Genomic DNA, 23,952 nt, shown 5'->3' with positions numbered 1-23,952 from the left:
GGCTTTAGATTCTCAGTGCAGTGCTTTAACTCACTGCGCCACCAGGGAGGGCCCTATTTTTCTAGACACTTTTAAGTGTGCACTTGGAGTATAAGAAATGGTATGCTGGTGCATATCTGTCAGTTAGCTCTTCAAAGGAAAGAAAAACCATAACTTGTAGTGTTTTCCAGTTTCATGCTGTAAATATTTCCAATATGGCTGACTTGAAGCTACCAACTTGACATCACTGATAGAATTGGGAGGATGCGCTTACAATAGACTCTTGACTCTGGAGTATAAGGAATCTCCCTCCCCTTGGCTTATATTTTGTTAGGCAACCTGCACATCTTTTCTGTGCCTGGACTCCCTTTTCACCTATGGTAGCCTGTAACTTCCTTATAGTTTGTTTTTTACTGAAACAACAGCCAAGTTACTAATGATCCCAGATGTCTTAGACTTCTCCCTGGAGACTAGTCTTTCCCTCTGTTTTTAGTTAAAATTGTATTTAGCAAAAGTAGCACAAATCTCATAACTATAGTGCTTTAAGTTAGAAGGAATTGATGTTTTTCACATGTAAAGTAGTTAAAAAGGTATTCTAGCAGTAGCTTTAACAGTTTGAGGATGATATAACAAATGGCTCAAAGAAATCAACAGAGATCCATGTTCTCCTTTTTGCTTACTGCCCAGCTGCCCACAGGGTGTGGCTCTTGAGCTCATGGTTTAGAGAGGACTCTTATATCATAGGCAGCAGAACCACATCCTAATGAGAAAGGAGGCAGGGCAGAGCATGAGAGGTCCATGCTAGCTAGGTCTGTCTCTTTTCATTAGGAATACATGGTGAGATGTAGAACCTATGCTTTTTAAACACCCAAGTTTTATTGGCTCGAACTAGGCTGCAGGACCACCCCAAACTTCCAGAGAGTTTTTATTTTATGAATGACACATTTTATTTATAAGAAGTAGCTTAGATAGTCTAAAGATAGTCAATATGCCTGCCATTTATCTTATGTCTTGAACACTATAATGCTGTCTTAGCGACTTTGCACAAGACTAATATTCCTAGCTTTGGCTTCCTCGGTCTTGTAGCTGTGCTCTCCCTGTGGGGATGAGGAAGTGAGCATAAGTAGCACATCCTTCTCCTATCCTCTTTCTTTTGGGAACACATTGCTCACAGAGCATGTGCCTCCCCTAATGTTCCTGCTTTAAATTTTATGCAAACATGGTTCAAAGTAGTCTTAGAGTGGTATCATCTGTACCTCGATATGTGTGTTTGTCTGATTCTCAGGCTTGGTATTAGCAAGCCCACTGTTACATAGATATAGTCCAATTCTCTGACTTTAGTTTTATTAGTAATCGAGGTAATATTTCATATACTCTAGATCTTTTATCTATTTGGCTTACAGGTTGAGTAGGAGATAGTCTAATATGAATTACTTAAAAAACAGCTTGCTATTGCTTGAGACATATTGAATGTGATTTGTTTCATCACTTCTGGCTTTAATTATCATAAACCACAATTGTCATGAAATGTTATATTAAATATGCAATCTTGTGATACTTCATTTCAGAAAAGATTTTGATCTTGTTAAATGACTTTTTAAGTGTAAAAACTAGAAATACTTTAAAAGAAACTGCATGACCACAGGATCTAAAAGGCTTCCAGAGTAGTTACTTTTCACAAAGTAACAGTCCATTTCCAAAGAAGCAGCATGTCAGCTGACAAGAAACTTTAGAGTAACAGAGAATTTGTATCAGCCAGGATTTCAGTTGTAAGTAGTGGATCAACTGAAACTAACTTGAAAAATGAAGGAATTTATTATTTTACCTGATTGACAACTCAAGAGGTTGTTCCTGGGGAGGACTGATACTTAATCTTACAGAGCATGACTCAGGACCTTTCTTTCAATTTTTAATTGTCACTATGTAAATATTGACTCCATTTGGGGAGAATGCCTCCAACTCATGAACCAAATTTGATTTCTACTAGCTCTGGGAGTGAGGTGACTCCTCAATCATGAAGCAGGAATACTGTCTCTGCAATGTCAGGTGAGTGTTGTAACACTCACTGTGATTGGACCAGCTTAGGTCATTGTGCCATTCATTCTGGACAGGGATGGTATATTCAGATTAGCTTGCTAATCATGGCTCACCACAGGGGCATGTGAGGCCATTCAATCCAAGCCATAAGACTCAGCGTGGAAGACACATCCCTTTCCTATTTCAAGAAAGTGAAATAGGGCCCTCTGAAAGCACAGCACTGTGAAGCTGGATGTGACCAACTTCGGTGCAAGTTCGAGATCTGCCCCGGAGGTGACCTACATGGCACTGCAGGCCTCTCCTGTGTTCCCCACTGCTCCTATCAGCAGTGTACTTTGTCAATCTGCCTGTTCTGCTCCCCACACTATTTCCGGTGAATTCTCTCACCGCCCCTGCACCTCTGTCTGGCCTGTACCCCATTTCTGTATGCATAAATAAATAAAATCTTAAAAAAAAATTGTGGAAGAAACTTTGCCATGAACATGGTAAAAACACATGAATTATGCAGAGGAATTTATATTGATAACATCTATATTCAGTAGAAAGTTTTAACTCCAGTGTCTAATCTGGTGACTCATTATCTTCATGGTCTCAGACATGCCTATTGGTTGATATCCCTCTTTTAATCTGGTGTGCAGAAAAGAATATCATATTTAAATACTACCAACCACACAGAAACATTTGTTGAATTTAAAATTTAGCAGTCTCTTTCACAGAACTCAGCTTTACCAGTGGGGCCTAGCTTCAGCAAACACTTTAACTATCCCTCCCAGCCTTCCCCACCCCCAACCTGGCTATAATACATCACTAACAGAGGAAATTTGTGTAGGAGTGTGGGAGAAGAAGAGAGTGAGAAGCCAACACAGCTTTATTGAAGGGAGAATTACTTCAAGGGAAGACAAGAATTATTAAATAGAGGATGTAATATGGAATTTTTTTTTCCGTGGCATGCAATGCTCTTCCTTAAAATTTCCATAATGTTTTGCTTTTAGAATCTTCCAGAGAATACACTGCATATATAACCTGTATTGTTGACTGATGCATAGTTTGAAGAATTACATCACTGGTAGAGAGAGCTAAGGAACATTAAGGTATCATGCTGGCATGCAGATGTTAGGTGCTGTTCTCCCCGAGAAAGAACATCCTATACACTGGGACATGAATGAATCAGGTTCCTTTAATTATGTCATAGCTGAATGCGCAGTTCTTGTAGAAGGAACTTTGATTCAGCTTCCTCTGCTATTTACCTGGATATATAACATGCTATCTGTGTATTTTTTTTTAAGATTTATTTATTTTATTCATACAGAACTGGGGTACGGGCCAGAGATGTGGAGGGTGAGAGGATTCACCAGAGACAGAGTGGGGAGCAGAACAGGCAGATTAATGAAGTACACTGATGAGGGGAGCAGTGGATGGGCCAGGAGAGATCTGCCACACCATGTAGTCACCTCCAGGGCAGGCCGGGGATCGAACTCATGCGGAAGTGGCTGGAGCTTCTTAGTGCAGTGCTTTAACCCGCTGCACCACCAGGGAGGGCCATTTGTGTATTTTTTTGGGCACATAAACAACCGGGAGTTATATAAAAATAATGAAGCCACAAATAATGAAGGCTCCCACATAAAATATATTTGGATTGTTTCTGTTTTGTCAGAGTAGTTTTTTGCTCCAAACAGCACTGTATTGATTTGGTTATAAAGTCTCTTCCAAAAGAAATTTGTTCAGCAAGTGCCTTATTTGTACCTGCCACCCTGTAAAATAATTTGATTGATTTATATTTTCATGCAGATTACTTGGTGGACTAATTGACAGAGCTGTTGCTCAGTTTTTTCAAAGATTTTTTTTTGTTGTTGTTCTGTTGCCAAGAAATAACTTTTATTTAAACTCTTCTCCTTTCCCATTCTCAATGCAACTTTCTCTATATCTATGAAAAGCTCACTTAAATTTTCCAAATCACTCCTACAAATCAACAAAATAGTAACAAAAAGATTCAGTAACTGGGAGAGCACAGAGGTCAATATTCTCATGACTCCTGCTTTGAAGACATCTTTTGCTATTCACATGAGAACAGTATTTAGGGTAATTTGTGAGTTTTATTTTTTCAAGGTAAAATGCTAATAAGGAGAATGTATAGTATGTTTTAGCTAGTACTGCTCAGTTCATCTTGTAGATAGGCTGCCTAAAGCTGTCTTAGTGGACAAGTGAAATTTATTTTTAGTTGTATAAAAATCTCTTATGTAGTTTTGTATATTATGCAATAGATATTGTCCGAACAGTGACCCTGGCCTGTGAAACTTATGCCCAGGGAAGCAGACAGTAAACATAATAAAATCAGACCATAATTAGAAGATGATGAGCATTAAGAAGAAAATAAAAAATGTAAGGGGGTTGGGATTGGAAGTGCAGAAATCGAGAACTTAAATATGGTCACCAGTCTATACACCTTTAAGAAAGTGAGATTTGAGGGGAAAGTTGAAATACATCTCTCCTGAGCTGAAGATGACAAGATGTTGATGTTTGGAGGAACAGTGTTCTAGAGGGTGATGCCAGAGCAGCGGGCCTCAAGTGAGAGCATGCAGGGCAGCCAGCGTGGCTGGATCCCAGTGACCCAGGGTCAGGCATTGGGCTGGGGGAGGCCAGAGAGTAGTGGGTGGCAGACTTCATAGGTCTTGTAAGCAAAACAGGGAGTTATTGAAGGGTTTCAAGCATATTAGTGATATGATCTGGTTTCTATTCTTGCTGCTCTATTGGCACTGAGCTATAGGGGGATAATAAAGAAGCAGTAAGGTCAGTTAGGAGGTTTTTGCAGGATTTTGGTGAGGAATGATGAAGTCACCAAGTTTGTATTAGCAGAGCTGGTGAGAAGTGTTGAGGGTTAGGCAGCTCCAGGGAATTTTCTCATACATTGGCTGAGCAACTGGCAAGGAATTGCCATTAGCTGAGAGGGAAAATGTTGCTTCTTCCTAAAACCACTTATTTATATTTCCCATATTTTAAAACTGTTGATTCTTTTTTTCCTCAATGAAGAAAATTCATTCACTTAAGGTGAAAATTAATCAGATAGAAAACATTTGATTTACAAGTTAGCAGCACTTATATTTTTACTTTGGAGACTATCATTAGGTATGTTGTTTCCTTATGTAAAAAGAGATTTCTCCTCTCCAAATAACTGGTGGAGGTTACTCATCAGAAATATGTGAAACTGTCCTTACAGCAGATAGAAAAAGCAGGAAAATATGAAGTATGTGTATTGAATCAATAGTTGGAATTCAGTAAAGAAACTATAATGTTAAAATAACATAAAGGTTTCAAGAGAGAATGCAATAAATAACTTGCTGGGGGCATTCACTGATAGGGAAAATGGTGGCTAGCTAAACTTACACATATTTTTCTTCTAGTTCTCCTATTTGTTCCTTGTACTTCTTAGTATTATTTCAATGAGTCTTTTTTTTGCTGTAGGATTGTATTATTAAAGCTACTATATTTCCAGAGTACCACAAAGAAGAGAAAGAAAATCACAAGTTTACATTATCTTTTTGTAATGAATGGTTCTTAGTCTTTGTAACTGTTTTTGAGATATCACTTTGCAGGGAATGAGTGAGGAAAAGGGCAGTATTGTAATGTGTAAGGGAACATTACCCACTTTCTAGAAAATGGCATATACAAGATCTTTGTCTAATATTAGTTGAAAGTATGGTCATGAATAACATTAAGCTGGTATGTGATTCACAGACTGTTTCTGTTATTTTGTACTTCAAATTGAATTATAATTCTTGTCAAAAAAACTTCTTAAGCCTCGAATTAAATCCTCATAACTTTGAATGAATTCATGAAAAATATTTATCAAGAGAATGGAAAACAAACAACCAAACATGTAAAGAATTAAAAATTGGGGATAAAGTACTAAAAATAGAATATACTTGTCAAAGGGTAGCGAAAGACATTGATGACCTAGAAATATTGGTGATGAATAAAGGTAAAACATATTCATGTTATTAGAAATAGTATGAACAAAAGTCTGAGGTGATCACAGAAGAGGAACAAGAGGCAAGGCTAATGGCAGAGGAGGCTGCCGGCAGGAGAACATTGGCCTAGAGAGCTCACAGAAATGGGAAAATGAGTGGAGGGAGAGGAAGTCAAGTTTGGAAGAAGAAAACACTAATTCACCATTGTTTCTGAGACCTTTTTTTTTTTTTAGATTTATTTATTTATGCATACAGAGCTGGAGTATATATAGGCTATAGGTGCAGGGGCTGAGAGGATTCACCAGAGACAGAGTGGAGAGCGAACAGGCAGATCAATGAAGTACACTGCTGAGGGGAGCAGCGGGCGGGTCAGGAGAGGTCTGCCTTGCCATGGGGGTCACCTCTGGGGCGGGGATCGAACTCATGCTGTAGTAGCTTTCATTTCTCAGTGCTGTGCTTTAACCTGCTGTACCACCAGAGATGGCCTGTTTCTAAAATCTTTTATACCTGGAGAAATAAATATTCCGAATAGGATGTTCAGTTTTGAAAAACTGTGGGGTGTAAATCATTGAATTTTATTATTGATTAACATTACTATAAAATGACTATATTCAATTTTTATTTGTGTTTCTATTTGAAGCATCTACAGTTTCTGTTAGGAATCAGAGGGAAAACATGATTTTATCTGTTTGCCAAGATCATAGAACTAATTTTTTATTAAATTTCTACAGGGACTCCTACGTCTTGTTGCATTACACTTCTGGGGAAGCATTCTACCTTTAGTAGAGATTAAGAAACTTGTTATTGAGAACTTGAAAAAAATATAGAGTGGACCTATTTAATCATTTTCATCTTTTATTATCACTAGCCATCTTGTAATGGGTGTATTTAGCTGACATAATAACTTATGTTATTTTAGAAATATTGTATGTAGTTCATGTAGGAGACGATGGCTTATAAGTTTCCAAATCTATCCGTTTTAAGTATTGTGCCCAGAATGACTGTGTGGGGACAGATAAAGTATCCTACATGCGGTTGCATTTGGTATTCAGTATTGTGAGACACTAATCAGCTAAGTACCATAATCCTCCTTACAGGGTACATTCTGACTTGACCTGGAACTATATACAGCCACATAGTAACAGCAGTAAAAAATAACCTCTTTCTTAGCAGGCCCATCCCTAGAGGAATTTATAATTCAGTCATTGAATGACTGTTATTTTTTGTGTATCTTTTTAGTTACTGTGTTTTGAAATAAATTGATTGTAAGCAAGTCACCTGATTAAAAATGACTCCAGTGATTTTGCTAAAGCTAGAAGGATTAAATGAAAGCACTGCCTGGCACAGTGTTGATGTATTTTTGTCGGCATGATGCATTATGCTTGGCAGATGTGCTTTGGTTGAATAAAAGGTAAAACTATAAAATTTGTTAAATATTGTTTTCTGTGAAAATGGATCGGTTTTATGCTTTTTGACTAATATAAATTGTTTGTTAAAAGTTTTTGTAGTGCTTTCATATTAAATACTTGACTTAATGAGTCTTAATGGCTTCAAATTTCAGAATTTGATTGAAATGTTATGTTAAGCTATGTTGTTAGCATTGTGTAATTTAATAATGAAGTACATTTTAATTCATTTAACAATATCCATGATTTATAAATCTTTCAAAAAAGGGAGAGTTATTTTTTATTTTTACAGCTTATTGGTTCTTCTAATGTTTCTATTATTTTATTTATAAAGTGATAATTACATAATGATCTTTACTAATAAGTATTCTAAATGAGATTTTCAGGTAGATAGTGCTTAACTGCAAATGAAGCATTTGAATTTATAGAACTAGTATCTTTAAATTCTTTAATTTAAATATCACTATGATTCTTAAAACTTGCATAAATCTTAAGAATTAAAAAATAGGAATCTGAAAACAAGTTTCCAAGTTACCTTTCACTGTCCTACTAAGTGTTTTAAGATGTTTACTGGGTTATAATTACAAAGACTTGATTATTTCATAGTATATATGATCAATGTTTGTGTTATAGTAACACCAGCTAAATGTTGATGAACATAAAAATATACGCTACAATAGAAATACAATTAATATCATGTATAAATTAAGACTGGCTTTGGGAAATTGAAAAGTGGCTTTAATTGAGAAGGAATCGATATTTGGAGTATGATTTTAATACATGACATTTTAAAGAGACTGGTAAAATTTCTTATTCAGACTACTATGTTTAACATTTATAATGGACTATTTGATATGAATATATAACTAGAATATTTAGAAACAATGAGTAACTCATGACAAAAAAATAAGCAATGCATAGAAATATTGATTAAAGTAGATTTTGAATATTTCTACCTGTGATTGTCTGTAATCTGATTCTAGTTAGGACCACTTAACATAGTGAAAGAGAAAGTAATTACAGCATCCTCAGCAACAAGAAAATGAACAAACAATAAGCAAATAAAAAGTGAGTAAGAAATTTATACTAATACTTTAAAGAGTATGCACCATATAAATACACAAATAGTGGAAAAAAATAGATTCTGACTCTTAACTTCTCAGGTCTTTGAAGAAGTAAGTGAAATCTAATACCTTAGGCGAATGCTTCACTCTTCTGAATGATAATATATAGGTTAAATAATATTAAAGTCTTTATCATTGTTTAGAGAAATGTACAAATTATCATTACATTCCTTTACCTATAACATGTATTCCACCTCGTAGTAGTAAATGTTAAGACTTATAAAGGCCAGGGATGATAGAGATATAACACTCATTTTTTTTCTTTTGGATTTATCTCTCAATACCTGAAAAATGAATCAGAAATATAGCAGTTTCAATTTAAAGGAGAGTATATATGAAATAATTCATATGATAGTTGATAAAATTACTTTGACAGTATATTTTTTAAGTATTCTTAAAGTCACTGATAGCAGATTCTTCATTGTTTGCTAAGAATTTTCTCCAACTAAAATATTGTCTTGCTTCTGGCATAGCTTTAATATAACATAAGGTACTATACCTTAATGTGTGTTTTCAAAAACCTAAATCTATGTTAAGTAACTGTGAGAACAGTCTTTCCAAATTCGGAAATCTTAGCTACTATTCTATGTTCACTTAAATCCAGTGATCAGCATTTATAGTATGATGCAAATGCTTCAGGCACATTTAAGAATCTTTAGAACAAAGTGATTGCTCACTTTGCTATTAAATTCACTTATGTTTTTTTTTTTTTTAGAAAACGGTTTGTTAAGGACTAATTAATAGCTTTTTGTTTCTGAAAATGAGTGCTATAAAAAGCATATATTCTCATTTATCAATAAACAGAATATATCCCCTGTGATATATGCACCCTATCATGTTATTTATGCTCTCCTTTCTTTAAAAAATTCATGTTAACTCTTCAGGGCATGAATTGCTTTAACATTCAATGTGATACTAAATATATTACTAGAATGCTGTAATTTATAGAGGTGTTACTCTAACTGTTTAGTTGTACAGTGTTTGATGTTCAAAATACAATTTGCTAAAAGAAATCATCTTATAAACAGTTCAATTCTGAATCCCAACAATAAAAGCTAAATTAATAAATTAACACTAATAGAGCTAAAAATTATACTACTGATAAAAGTAGTTCCTTTCATTTAAGAAGCTATTACTTCACTTGAAATAATAGCTTCTATGAGGAAAGAAAAGAGCTATTTTAGCAAATCAGTGAATTTGAGTATAAGATAAAGTAGCAAACCATGAAAAGTAGAGATAATCTAAGGGAGAATTAATCAATTTCTAAATTCAGCATAGTCCGTATTATGTGCCAGCCTACTTAGATCCAGCTTTCTAGTCTTCATGTAACCTAACATTTTAAAGGTATTATAAACATTCCTGAATAGATTAGATAGGATTACCTAGAACAGTGAGAAAGAGGACCAGTATTAATGTTGAACTGCCTTCAAAATATCTTAATTTCCCCCTTAACACTTTCCAAAAGTTTTTGCTTCATTTTTTTCTATGGCCTTCAGTTTCACATTTTGGAGATTATTTGCATTAATAGTTTTAAAGGGACTGATTTTATTGTTGCTTCTTTAGAGTTTCTTAGGGAAATTCTCGTTAATATGAGAATATTTTAGTAAAGTAAACAGATATAAGAAGCCAGTTAATGAGTATGCTGAATGTTGGCATTAGTATTTTAAAATTTGGCATTAGTCATTTAATCACTACTTGACAGGAGAATTCTTAGTAGTTTTTATTATGTTTCAGATTTTCATTTAGACAGACCAGCTTGATGAAGTTGTGGTATCAATATTCTAAGAGAGGTTTAGAATCAATGGTCACTTCTTACTGCTTTTTAATTTGTAGTCTATTTTATATTTATATATAAAAAATGTACATAATATGTAGATGTAGATACAGATATATAGCTATGCCTTACTGACTAAAAGTTACATGTAGCATCTAGATAGTTTCACCTCGTGAAAACACAAACTAACACAGGAATTAATGTATATAATCTATATCTCTCACTTTTTAAAGCAGAAACTCTTGGAGATTAAATGACTACATGGTTTCAAAGAACTGGTTAGTAACAAAGTAGTACTAAGACACCCAGGCCCATTAACGCTAGTATTGTATCATGATATTGTTATCATACTAGGTAATTTTTCTCTTAGTCATATATTTATAAAACAAAACATTAAAGTTATTTCTGTATAACAAATATTTAGGATATTTTACAGGTGAATATTCTAAAATTTATTTTGAATGTCTGTTTTAATTATTTCAAACTATGAGTCTATGGTCTTATATACTAGTTGTAAATTAGTAAATTTATGATTATTAAAATTTTTTATTACACCCTAAATGTTTTGTATGTGAAAGTAAGAATATAAATGTGAAAAAAAAAAAAAAACTTGCTTAACCATAAAACATTTTGGTTAACAGACTAGTTCCTTCATTTATTATAACACCTTTGCGCCTCTCTGGTTCCAAATTGGAACCATTGCACTTGTGTGAGATTTGGGAGATGTGTAAAGGATATGGAAGCCATCCTTGTCAAGTACCAGTCATTGGCAGGAAGATGGTCAGATATAAAAATCTAAGTCACTCCTAAGCAAGCGCCTGTTAACTGACCACTTTAAAGCTGTAAGCAGCTGAGATATAATTGATGCAAATTCCTAAAAACTTTTGAGATTCATAGCAGCTTTCTAATGACCACTCTGAGAGCCGTTGTCTTTGTTTCTTCGGGCTAAGATCTCCAGCATTAACTTCTCTGGTGTTCATTCCTTTACGTGGCTTATGAGTGTTGTAGATTTAGATTCCTGTATTATAACTCGACCTACACAGAAAGCCTACAGTAACATTTGGTTTTATTAATGAAATCTAACTGATGTTTTGGCAAACTATATTCCAGATACAAGGGAAAAGAGACTTCATGACATGGGGGAATTTCACAAGAAAGTGGGGATGCTGCTCTGTCTAGTCATTCCACATGTGTTTTTGCTCTTCTCTTGTTCTTGGGACACAAAAACACTCAAAGAAATTCCCAACTGAGTTATCTTGTTCATCTTTAACTTCAGTTGACCTCACTCTCTCAGTGGTCTATTCATGTGTTCGGGTAAAATCCCCATAGTAGTCATTCTCAACCTTTGTGTCATCTTCAGGATTCCAGTCCATTTACTTATGGCTAATGTTTGCCATTATCTAAATTCATGGCACAGAATAGTGTGGTGTGAGTATTTTGTTGTCAAGAGAATATTTTGTGTGATGAGATTCACTGGGTTGTGAACTTAATATGTGGTCTCTTCCTCTTAGATTGTAAGAAAATATGATGTGAAGTCAGGGAAGTCTCATTGAGCTGGGCTTAATGAATAAAAATTTTTAATGAATAAAAATTGAATCTTTTCTGGCTTTCTAGAGTTTTGTGATGAATAAATCGTCACTGTTGGTATTAATATAAATTGCTTAACTCAAAAGGGAGTAGTAAAGAAGGGTTAGGGATATATAATAAAATGAAGATTTAAATGCACTAGTGCTAGGAGTGATTTAGATAGATAATGAATGGAAATGGATTTACTTAGTTTTTGACAGAAAGTAGTCAATGTTTGACACCTCAGTTTGGCTTCTCTATGTTTTAGGGATATATAATAAAATGAAGATTTAAATGCACTAGTGCTAGGAGTGATTTAGATAGATAATGAATGGAAATGGATTTACTTAGTTTTTGACAGAAAGTAGTCAATGTTTGACACCTCAGTTTGGCTTCTCTATGTTTTACAATAACTTTCATTCAGTGTGCCAGAATAGAGAGAATATAAGTTAGAATTTTAAGTCATTTAATAACAGACCCGTGACAGTGTTTTGGGCCAAGCAAAGAAATGCAAACAAAGGCTATTTTGCCCCAGGAGAATATGATGTTGGTTATCTAATTTCAAAGTGTAAGTGTATTCCATATTAAGTGTCACGCACTTAATAACTACATCAAAAGTACCACTTATGCTTCCTATTTTAACATTTTTGTAACCAACATTTTTGTATAATTAAAAAAAGGCAAGAAAACATTTGAATTTATCCTTCAACCTGCCAGTGAGTCAGTAAAATGTAATTTCACTGAAATACTGCTGTTCTCATCATACTTTTTCTTTGGTTACATAGGAAAAGAAGTCCATCAGTGTCCAGAGATCAGACTAGAAGATACGACCAAAGGGAAGAAAGGGAGGAATATCCACAGTATGCTACTTCAGAGAGTGCAATGCCCAGGTCTCCATCAGATTATGGTGACAGGCGACCACAGCGTGAACCTCAGTTTTATGAAGAGTCTGATCATATAAGTTATAGGGACTCCAACAGGAGAAGTCACAGGCATTCCAAAGAATACATTGAAGATGATGAAGATGTGGAGAGCAGAGATGAATATGAAAGACAAAGGAGAGAAGAGGAATACCAGGCACGCTACAGAAGTGATCCAAATTTGGCCCGTTATCCAGTAAAGCCACAGCCCTATGAAGAACAAATGCGTATTCATGCTGAAGTGTCTCGAGCAAGGCACGAGAGAAGGCACAGTGATGTTTCTTTGGCGAATGCTGAACTGGAAGATTCTAGGATTTCTATGTTAAGGATGGAAAGACCATCAAGGCAAAGATCTGTATCAGAACGTAGAGCTGCCATGGAAAATCAGCGATCTTATTCAATGGAAAGAACTCGAGAGACTCAGGGACCCAGTTCTTATCCACAAAGGACCACAAACCAGAGTCCTCCCACCCCCCGGAGGAGTCCAATACCCATCGATAGGCCGGACATGAGACGCACTGACTCACTAAGGAAGCAACACCACTTAGATCCTAGTTCTGCTGTAAGGAAAACAAAACGGGAAAAAATGGAAACGATGTTGAGGAATGATTCTCTAAGTTCAGACCAGTCAGAGTCAGTGAGACCTCCACCACCGAGGCCGCATAAATCAAAGAAAGGAGGTAAAATGCGCCAGGTTTCATTGAGCAGTTCAGAGGAGGAATTAGCTTCCACACCTGAATATACAAGCTGTGATGATGTTGAGATTGAAAGTGAGAGTGTAAGCGAAAAAGGTAAGCACCCTAATCACACATTTCCCTATAAGTAGCTAAATAAGGACTTTATTCTAAGGTTATATTTCTGAATAAACACCTCATAGGTAGTATTACTTTTTTTTTTAAGTCTTCATGGTATTGATTATGTGGAGAAAATGTCAAGTTAAAAGAGGGAGTATCTTCTATTCATTTTTTAAAATTTGCTTTTGATTTCATTTCTAACATTTTTCTTCTAAAATATGTTGATGACATATTTTCAAGTATTTATTAGCTATAGTTGTAAAAACTCACATTAACTGTTTTCTTTTAGAAGTAATAATATCTTTATTCTGTAGAATTTCTAGAAAATTGCTTAAAGTATAAAGAATGAAATACTAGCTACATATAATCCTTTCTGCCAAATATACCTATTATTAACATTTGTTGCATTTCTTCCCCCTTTCCCTGCACATGTATATTTTACACATTTATAAAATGGGTATTACTTATATATACTTTTGTGTTCTAATTTTTTTCAATTAATATCATGTCATTAATCTTTCCAACCCATTAGGTATTCTTTAGACATTTGATTTAAAATGACTGCTCTAATATTCTATCATAAGGAAGTACCACAAACTATTTTGGGGGACGTTGCACTGGTTTCCAATCATTTGTATGAATAATATTGTAATTTTATTTACATCTATATATATTTTTCCTACATATTTTGAGTATTAACGAGTAAAAATTCATGCTTTGATTGTCTGGCTTGTAATCAGGTTTACCAATTTGCTTTCCAGAAAGAATGTAACATCCTCTATTCCTGTCACATGAGCTAGAATTTTCAGCCTTAAAGCACTATGTCTTTGCAACTTGCAGAGATAACCCAAAAAAAATGCTGTTCTTTTGTCATTTGAATTTGATTGTGAAATGAAATGTTTTGTGATGATGTTTGGTACTCTGTCCATTCCTTTTTATTCCTTCCGCCCATGTTTCTCTTGGGCATTAGTTTTTCTTTACTGATTCAGAAGAGCATTTTTATATGATTAGGATTTTATCTGTTTAACATCTGTTCCCATTGTATTTCCTATCTTGATGTTTACCCACTAATTTTCTTTGATCATTTGGAAATATTGAATTGAATATAACTAAATCATTTTTGGTGATTCCTCCCCCCCCCATTACTTTTATTCTTAGACACTCTTTATTCACTCCAGGTCAGTTAAAATTTGAACTGTTTATTTTTTTTTCATGTTTTTATGGTTAAGTCTTTTAGCCTTTAACTTTTTAATCTTTTTGTAATTTATTTTGTTATATGATCAAATACACCAAATAGGTGAGTACCTAACACAAATCTTGTGTATCAACCCTCTCCCTCAACTCCTAACACAATACTTTTTTGATACATTTGGTGAGTAATCCACATCTTGTCATAGAAACAACAAAATCAATGAAAATATTTGGGAAGGCAGCTTGATATGAGGTTGATATAGAATCACTTAATACTGTTTTTAAGCAAATAGCAGGAGGACAGAACTTTTCTTATCTCTACTTCTTTTCAGTTTAAAATAATCTTTAGTGCCAAAAGGGCACATTAAAGCAAATAAATGACAAAAAGTAAAAAAAAAAAAGTACTATTAAAAAAGCACCATTAACCAAATAGACTCAATAAAATGTATATGCAGTGAAGAAAGTCAAGCTAGAGTTTCATATAAGTTACACTTAAATTATAAATACTAAGAAAATGTTTATATTATTAAAATGTAAAGATGTATATAAAGAGAAACTTGCTTTTATCTTACGATATACAGAAACTATTTTTCAGAAGCTGCAGTGCTTTCTTAAGTTACTAATTAACTTTAATTTGGTTGTTGTCCTTAGAGGTTTTAGATTCTGCTATGTACTTCTCCTGTTCTTCACTAAATAATGTCTAGTTTGCCACATAAAAATAGAAAAAACAAAGCAAAACCATGAAATTTTTTAAAGTGCTTCACAAATTTTTACATATGGTATCCTTTTAAGGACTTATACTTTATTTCAGTAGTTTGAATTATACACTTATTATAAAAATTACACTTCAGTAGTTTTGTGATAATATATACTAAAAGGGTGTGATCCTGTGAGTGTACATAATCGAAATCACGGACAACTTTGTAAACGAGTGTTAACTAAAATAAAATAAAATAAAATAAAATAAAATAAAATAAAATAAAAATAAACCTCATAAGTAAAAAGGTATGTGTGAGTTGGCTTAAAATCCTGTGTAATATAGTTTAGCAACACTAAAACATGTATCAAATATGAAAATGATACGTCATTCAAATCTTTACCATTATGATTATTTGTGGAAAAATGTCAATCTGGTTAGGGTATGAGCTGCTTTAAAGATTTTCAACTTTGTAATATATAGCCACTTTTGGTAGTAAAGTAGTAATTGAAAATATAAGTGGAGGCTTCATTCTAATAAGTATTTGACAACTTTACAAGATATTTATCTTTTTATTCTAGGCTAAATAACTCCCAAGAATGTATTTTTTAATTTAGATGACATTCTCACTGCCTTTCTACTCCTTATCATTCTTGTTACAACTTTTCAAAAGTGGGCAAAAATTTTTTGAAGTGATCTAATTTAAAGTTAATTAAACCCAGATAGGCAACAGTATTTATTATGATTGGAGAAAGATTCTTTCCAGGCTTTTATGTGTATCATTATAGCTTCAGCTACGTAATAGGTTCCTTCCTGTGCTTTAAATGATAAAATTCCATTGACAATCCACATATTAAGCTTGATAGGTAACTCTAGTAAAAAATTATATTGCCTTCCATATATTGGCTTGTCTGTTTTTTTAAATTTAAATTTAATTTGTTGATTTATTTTTAATCTTTAGTTTTATCGATGCTTTGTTTTTGTAATTTTACTATTTTTCATTCATTTGTGTCTTTGGATAGATTTCATTATTTTAAATATACCCAGAATTTCACCCAGTTTGTAGTTGATGCCGATATCTACATTTTACCCACTATTAAATGCTATTAAATGATAATTACAATACATGAGTGACTGGGTCATTAGTTGTATAATTGTAACTGGAGGTTTTGTAGAAAGAACATGCGTTTTAGAGTCAGAGGTGCTTAATCTGACTGTCATTCACTGACTACATGATTTCATCCTATATTTTAACCACTTTTTGTATTTCCTTATCTATAATTGTAGTAATATGTTCATTGATAATTGTGGGGTTAAATTAGGCAAATGTTTGTAAACCAGTTAAGTATTCAAGACATTTTCAATTACTTAATGTTGTGATAGTCAAGGCTAGCCAAGTTTTCTAGAAGTTACCTTTCGCCACCAGGGAGGGCCCACCACACTCATCTTTTAACACAGTATAAAATAGTTGACTTTTCATAACAGCATATTGAGCACTTACCTATTTTTGAGTTGGATTAGAAAATTGGAAACTGGTTTTTTTTTTCTCTTTTTTGGGCTTTGGATTATGGAAAGAGATGTCTTAGATTGCTGCTATCATATCTCTGACTTTAATATTGGACATCGTTCTTGAAGTTTAAAGTGGCTTTCATAGTTTTTTAAAGCACTACTGATGTTTCAATTCCATCTATGGTTCCCTTATTAAACAAACTAGAGCAGGTTTCTAAAACTCAGCATCACTGACATTTGAGTTTGTGTAATTGTTTTGTGAGACCATCTTGTGGGTTGTAAGGTCGTTAGCAGCATCCTTAGCCTCTACCCACTAGATGTTAGTAAAAGGCAGTAGCAGCAACCAGAATATCCCAGACATTGTCAGATATCCCTGTGAGAAAGGTCCCCAATTCACTTCCCACTGAATATCTCAACCCCTGCGTGCATTTGTCCCTCTTTGCTTTCAGAACCAATTGAGAGAATTACAACAAGCATTAAAAGAGAGAGTGGAAAAGGATAGATTAGAAAATACAGCATAAAGCACAGAGTAAAACTGATCTGCACATTTTTTATAGTTGTGTGCTTATAGGCTCACAATGTATAAAATATATGTATATTTTAAAGTATTTTTAATTTTCTTACATCATTGTTGATTTTTGCATAATTAATTTTTCCTCTCATGTGTAGTACCCATAGTTCTCCTGCCATCATGGCACCCATGACCATCACCATAGTCCCTTATGCTCTTTCTGCCCCTGTCTTGACCTCTCTCCCTTGTCCTCTCCTGCTCTATGCCTCAGATGACATGCCTCCAAGTTTTCTTTTCCCTGATTCTTTAGTATTCCTATAAGTGAAACCATCCAATATTTAAAAAATATATTTTAAATCTACTTGCATTGTATTAGAATTTGATGTTAATGTTTCCTCACTTGATGTTAATGTTTCCTGCCTTCCCTTCTCCTGGAAGGAAAGGTCTTAAAATGATTTTTTTTCCCACATTAATTATATAGCGGTACCAGCCATTTGCCCAAATGATTTTAAACACCAGGATCAGTTGTGGAGAGTTAGTCCTAACCTAACTTTACTCAGTTGTTGCAAGTTTCTGTTTCTCTGTAAGTAAAAATATTGCGAGACTAGATTGCCAAAGGCAAGAATACATGTATATGGCAGTCTTTAAAGTTATATATTGTGAAATGTTTGCTGAAAATGTTATTAAGCTCTTGAAAGTAGTATATCACTCTTCTTCCTCTTACTCTTTGGAGAGGATGAGTGGAGGTGGACGGTAGGCAATTTGGACAACTGAATAGATACAAATAGGCAGAAGGGAAAGTGGAATGGAAAAAAAACCCCACATGTTGGTAATATCAAATGAGTGATATTTTAAAAATTAAGCTTATTATAGATAATGTTTTCCCTCCCTAATTCAAATGCTTTTGTGTTTGAACTAACTAGTTTTATTTGGATGCTTAAGACTTGTTCAAACATATGTGGCCTTTTGACTTACTGACTTTTATAGTTTTGTCCCATCTTTAAATTATGTTACTTTCAGAATTGACAATGCATTAGGAACAAATTGTTAAAGCTTAATGATTGAAGCAGTACATATTTATTATCTTATGATTTCTGTTGTTTGTGAAGGAGTCTGGGTGTGACTTAACTGCATATTATCGGCTTAAACTGCATATTATCCCTAAGCAATCATCAGGATGTTGTCCAGGCTGTATTCTTTCCTGAAGACTAAACTAGTAAAAAACTGATTACAAATTTAATGAGATTGTTGACAGAATTCATTTCCTGATGATGGAATGCAACCTGACATTCCTAGACTATAGGCATGATTCTTAAACACTGCCTGCTCTTGTTACATGGGCTTCCCATCATGGCGTTCAATTGATGAATTGAGCACAGTGTCCCCAGAAAAAGTTGGTTACTAAGACAAAGTTGTACTAATAAGATCATGGGAGTGCCAGGTTGTCTCATCACCTTGAGTAGGGGCAAGTCAGTAGGTCCAGTACCAAGGCAGGGACACCATGAGGTGAGGATAATGAAGCACCCCTTAAAACCTGTCCTCCAAACACAAACCAGTCATCTCTGAAGCATCTAAATGGAGCATAGTTCCACTATATGTGGAATCTAGATTCTCTACATGTGAATTTTTTTAAACTTGGGCTTTGAGCCTCTTTAAAATCATTTTCTGCAGAGAGAAAAGTACCTGAGCCTTACTGTCAGCCTTATGGTTATCTTATGGACTAAAATGAGCCTCTGTGATGATTTCAGCATTATATGTAAAAATATCATTCCTAGAACACTTATCCTGTAAGAAGGGTTAGTTTTCCAGCTGTGTTTGTGGAAACTGTACGCTATGTAATTCTTATAAAGAAACATATTGTCATGTGAACAACCATACACTCAAGGATCTATTTGATAACATTTAATTCAGAGTTTTCCAAACTGATTTGAGTTGAATACCACTGAAACCTATTGATATTTTGCTGAACCAGTATTCTATGTTGGGAAAGAGATAGGGATAGCCATACGCTATCAGATAGCCTGATACCTAAGAGGAAGGTAAAATGCCAAGAAGAGATGAAAGAAGGAAAGATAAAATGGATTATAGATGACTGTCCTGTTCATTTAAAATGAAAGTAATAATTATTTTCATAATGATGTAGATGATGATACCATCAACATCAGGATGACTTCAGTTTGCCAAGAATGTTCATGACTGTTGTCTTAGTTAAGGCTTTCAACAATCTGTGAGATATCACAATTAATCACTTTTTTATATAGATGAATAAATGAGGCTTAATGTATTACTTTACTTGCCCAAATCATAAAATTAATAGAGTGGAATCAATATTTTAACTTTGGTTTTGTGACTGCAGCTACAAAACTTTACCACAACATATTGTGACACTATAATCATGGTAAGTTGAAAATGAGGATGTTGAAAAATGCCTTTGTCTAGTATGTGATTTATTCAGAAAACCTTTATTAACTCAAAGTAATGAAAAATAATGCCATCAAAATAGTTAATCTCTGGGGCCCTCTTGGCGCAGCGGGTTAAAGTGCAGCACTAAGAAGCTAAGACCACTTCAGCATGAGTTCGATGCCTGCCCTGGAGGTGCTCCACATGGCACTGCAGATCTCTCCTCCTCCTGCCGCTAACCCTCCCCGCTGCTCCCCTCAGCAGTGTACTTCATCAGTCGGCCCTTTCTGCTCCCCACTCTGTCTCTAGTAAATCCTCTCACTGCCCTGCACCTTTGGCCTGTACCTCAGTTCTACATAAATAAATTGTAAAACAACAACAACAACAATGATTTAAAAAAAACTTAACCTCTTCCATTTATTTAGTGACTATAGAAAAATTTATAAACAAAATATCTAATTTTTTTCCTTTGCATAAAACACACAATACACTATTGAGATAATTTATTTTACAGTAGGGGTAAGAATAGAAGAATATTGTCACCTAAGATGAATCTTTTGATGACATTAAACAAGATTTCATGTTTAAATATTTTATGTGTACTGAAAGAATCATTGAATATCAGAGTTAAATAACTCTTAGTGTTCTTTTAGTGCAGCTTTGTAACTGAAACACTGATGTGCTGTCTAATCATGCTGACAAGCAGGACTCTTGCCTTTTTTTGAGCCCTTCCAGTGATGAGGTGGTCACTACCTATGAAGAGAGAAACAGATGAGTTTTAATTCTGAAATGATTACAGATTTGGCAGGAAGTGGCAGAGCGCATACAGAGTGATCCTGTGTGCCTTTCCCCTAATTGCCCCCAGGGGCCCCATCCTGTATAACTATGGTACAACATCAACACCAGCTAATAACACGTATGACATATTATATTATCATATAGAGATTCATACAATCATCACTACCTTAAAGGTAGAGAACTAAGCATATCTCCACAAAAATTTTCCTGATGCTGCCTCCTTTGTAGGTGACACCTTCTTCCTCCCTCCTCATCTCTAACTCTTGTTAACCTTTGTTTTTCATCTTTATAATTTTGTCATATTGAAAATCTTATATGAATGAAATCCTATGACATGACATGTAACTTTTTGTGATTTATTTTCTTCATTCAGTGTAATGCTCTTGAGGTTCATCTATTTGTTAAATATCAATAGTATTTGTCTTTTTTTAATTATAGGTAGTCTTCATAGTATGAATAGACCATCGTTTGTTTTGCCATTCTTTTATTTATATAAAGCACTTAGCCTTTTACCACAAAACAAACATTTGGTTGGTGTATTTATCTGAGCAAGTTCTCTATTCCTTGTTTTCTCAGAGGTGGAATTTGTTGTGATGAGTGTTTTATCTGTATCAGTGAATAAAATCATGTGATTATCATCTCCCCAACATGTGAATATGAGTGGTTATACTGATGTTCAGAATTCAACCAGCCTCTCATCCATCAAAAAACCCCATTTGGTCATAGTGTATAATTACTTTGTATATTGCTGAATGCTGTGCTAATATTTTGTTAAGGATTTCTCTTCATATTTATGAAGGCTATTAGTCTTCATTTTTCTCTTTTGCCATTTTCTTTTGTTTTCTATTGGTTCTGTGTTTTGTAGCTGTTTTATCTGTCTTCCTATGAGCTAAACATTTTTTAAAACTGCATTTTGATTCATTCATAGTGTTATTGAGTGTATTTCTTTGCAAAGATATTTTTAGTGGTTGATCTATGTACTACATTAAAATTGCGCAATTTGTCACATCCCACTCCTGTTATACTTTGTTAATTAGAGTAGAATGTGGAAACCTTACCGCCTTTAAGTGTCTTCACCTCTTCCTCATTATACAGTATTTCTTCTACATGTACTGAAAACCACATCATACATGAATGCTGTTTGCCTCAAATGTCAAACATCATTTCAAAAACTCAAGAGAATGACAGTCTATTGCATTTACTCACATGTCTGCTTATCATTGTAGATGTAGGTTTTTCTTTTTGTTTTCTGAATATCTATCCATTCCTGAAGCATCTTCTTCCCTTGCAGCTACAAAATGTAAGAATATCCATATATAAAAACTTTGCTTTTTACAATTGGTTTCCGGCATGGGGAGAAGAGACACTGTGATCTAAATTCCCATATCTTCACATGAACTAGCCAAGAATTTTCATTTAATAGCTCCTTATTACATTTCATCTAATTCAGATACTTACCAAAGATCTGTTGTGAACAATAGTGTATTTTGAAAGGGTGTAGGTTTTCTGAGACATAAATACTCTCAGTTGTTTGGACAGATGTAAAATTGTAATTCTGTTTGTTCCATAAGCAAGATTTGAGTGCTCTTCTCTAGTTCACAAATTAAAGAACTGAACTTTCCCCTTACAAATAGAATTTTGATTGTGTTATCACAACTTCATCATTCTTCACACATAAACTTAAGAGAATAGTCTCCAGTGGTTCTCAAACATTAATGAAGATCATAATAACTCAGGAGGCTTGTTAAAACAAAATCTGCTAGGCCTTATTTGTAGAATTTCTCATTATCTTAGGATGGTGAGCAAAAATTTACATTTCTAACAGTTCTGAGGTGATGTTGATTATGCTATTTGAGGTTTCACTTTGTGAACCACTTAGCTACATAAAATTTTTCTCCTTTCATCTCCTTTTAACTCTTTAGTTATTCAATCTCATTTCAAATTTCACCATTTTTCGAAAATGCCTTGTCTAATGCCCTTCCTGACCTTTTTGTTGCCAAATCAAAAGCACACTCTTCAGTTGCTCATCTTACCTTATATGTAGTAATCACACGGTGAGGTTGATTTATCCTCTTGTTTAGTAATCTTTGTTATGTTTGGTTTGGAGACTTGCCTTTCTATCCTTCCTTTTTATTCTCTGTATAAATTTTCTCAGTTGCTCTTTTATCCCTTGTTCCTTCCCACTCCTCCCCTTACCTCCCAAACACACCATACAAATCAAACTCTAAATGTTAGAATTCAATCTGGACCTTCTTCATATCCTATATGATCTATTTACTACTGTGTGTATGCTAATAACTCCCAATAAGTGTCCAGCTGAGGCTTTTCAAAAGCTTTTGATGGCGTAACCACTTTATTTCTAATGTGCCACTCTGAATAACTGGTATTTTGAACAATAAATCCAAAATTAATCACCATATTTCACAAACTTTAAGATGCATAATTTGCTATTTTACTGTCTATGAATCTTTCAACGACACCTTAAATTCTGTGAAATAGTCACGTCTCCTCTTCCTTCCCCAGTGAAAAGTTCTTCTCCAGCTCATCTACCTTTCCTTCCATTCACTTGTTAATGCTAGAAACTTAGAAGGTGTCATTGACTTTTCGATCTTTTTTCACACTTATTTCTACCTCAGAACATCTTGGGTCCCTCTTTCTTTGCTGTATCTGTTTTAGGCCATACTTATTGATGATTATTGCAAAGCCCTGTAGTGTCCTACAATCCATTGTTACTTAAATTATTCTTATAACAGTATAAATTGGTTCATGCCACTATTGTACTTACATTCCTTCAATGAATGAAATTCATGATCTTTACTGATCATGGAGAGGCCTCTCTACGCTGGTTTGTGTTGCCTTTCCAGACTCACTTAGTACCAATATTCTCCTTTATTTTTCTTTGACTTAGACACACTGGTGTTTCATTATTTCTTTTACAATACCACATCCTTCCTGGAATGCTCTTGCCTGTATTTCCATCTGTCTTCTAACTTGTCCTTTAAGTCACAAATTTCATTCTTCAACATCAGTCCTTCAAAGATGTTTGCTGACCCCCCCATGTAAGTTAGACCTTATTATACATATTATAATACTTTTCCATATTATTTTGTATTCTTCTACATGATGCTGATGATTAATCAATCATGTTTATCTCTGCTCTGTCTTTTTGTTACATTCCTATGCACAATGCATAGCAATGGAAGGTGTTTAGTACAAATTTTAAATACATGAAAATAAAATAAGGTTTAAAAAGATACATTTTCACATATAAGCTAAAAATT

At 34.2% G+C, this 23,952-nt stretch overlaps 1 protein-coding gene across 6 annotated transcripts in view; it reads left to right on the top strand.

The window, feature by feature from the left end:
• The window catches only part of RIMS2 (regulating synaptic membrane exocytosis 2), a 418,309-nt gene that overhangs the window by 175,266 nt on the left and 219,091 nt on the right, over positions 1-23,952 (top strand). For all 6 annotated transcript variants that reach the window (XM_012723001.1, XM_012722998.1, XM_012722997.1 and 3 more), the window contains one exon: positions 12,637-13,562. In XM_012723001.1, the coding sequence (XP_012578455.1) occupies positions 12,637-13,562 (926 nt within the window). The remainder of the gene's footprint in view (positions 1-12,636; positions 13,563-23,952) is intronic.

The sequence above is a fragment of the Condylura cristata genome, unplaced genomic scaffold (assembly GCF_000260355.1).
Source record: "Condylura cristata isolate star-nosed mole 26May11 unplaced genomic scaffold, ConCri1.0 scaffold00009, whole genome shotgun sequence".
Classification (NCBI taxonomy): Eukaryota; Metazoa; Chordata; class Mammalia; order Eulipotyphla; family Talpidae; genus Condylura; species Condylura cristata.
Note: the sequence above shows the minus strand (reverse complement) of the source record. Positions and strands in the feature narration are given on the sequence as shown.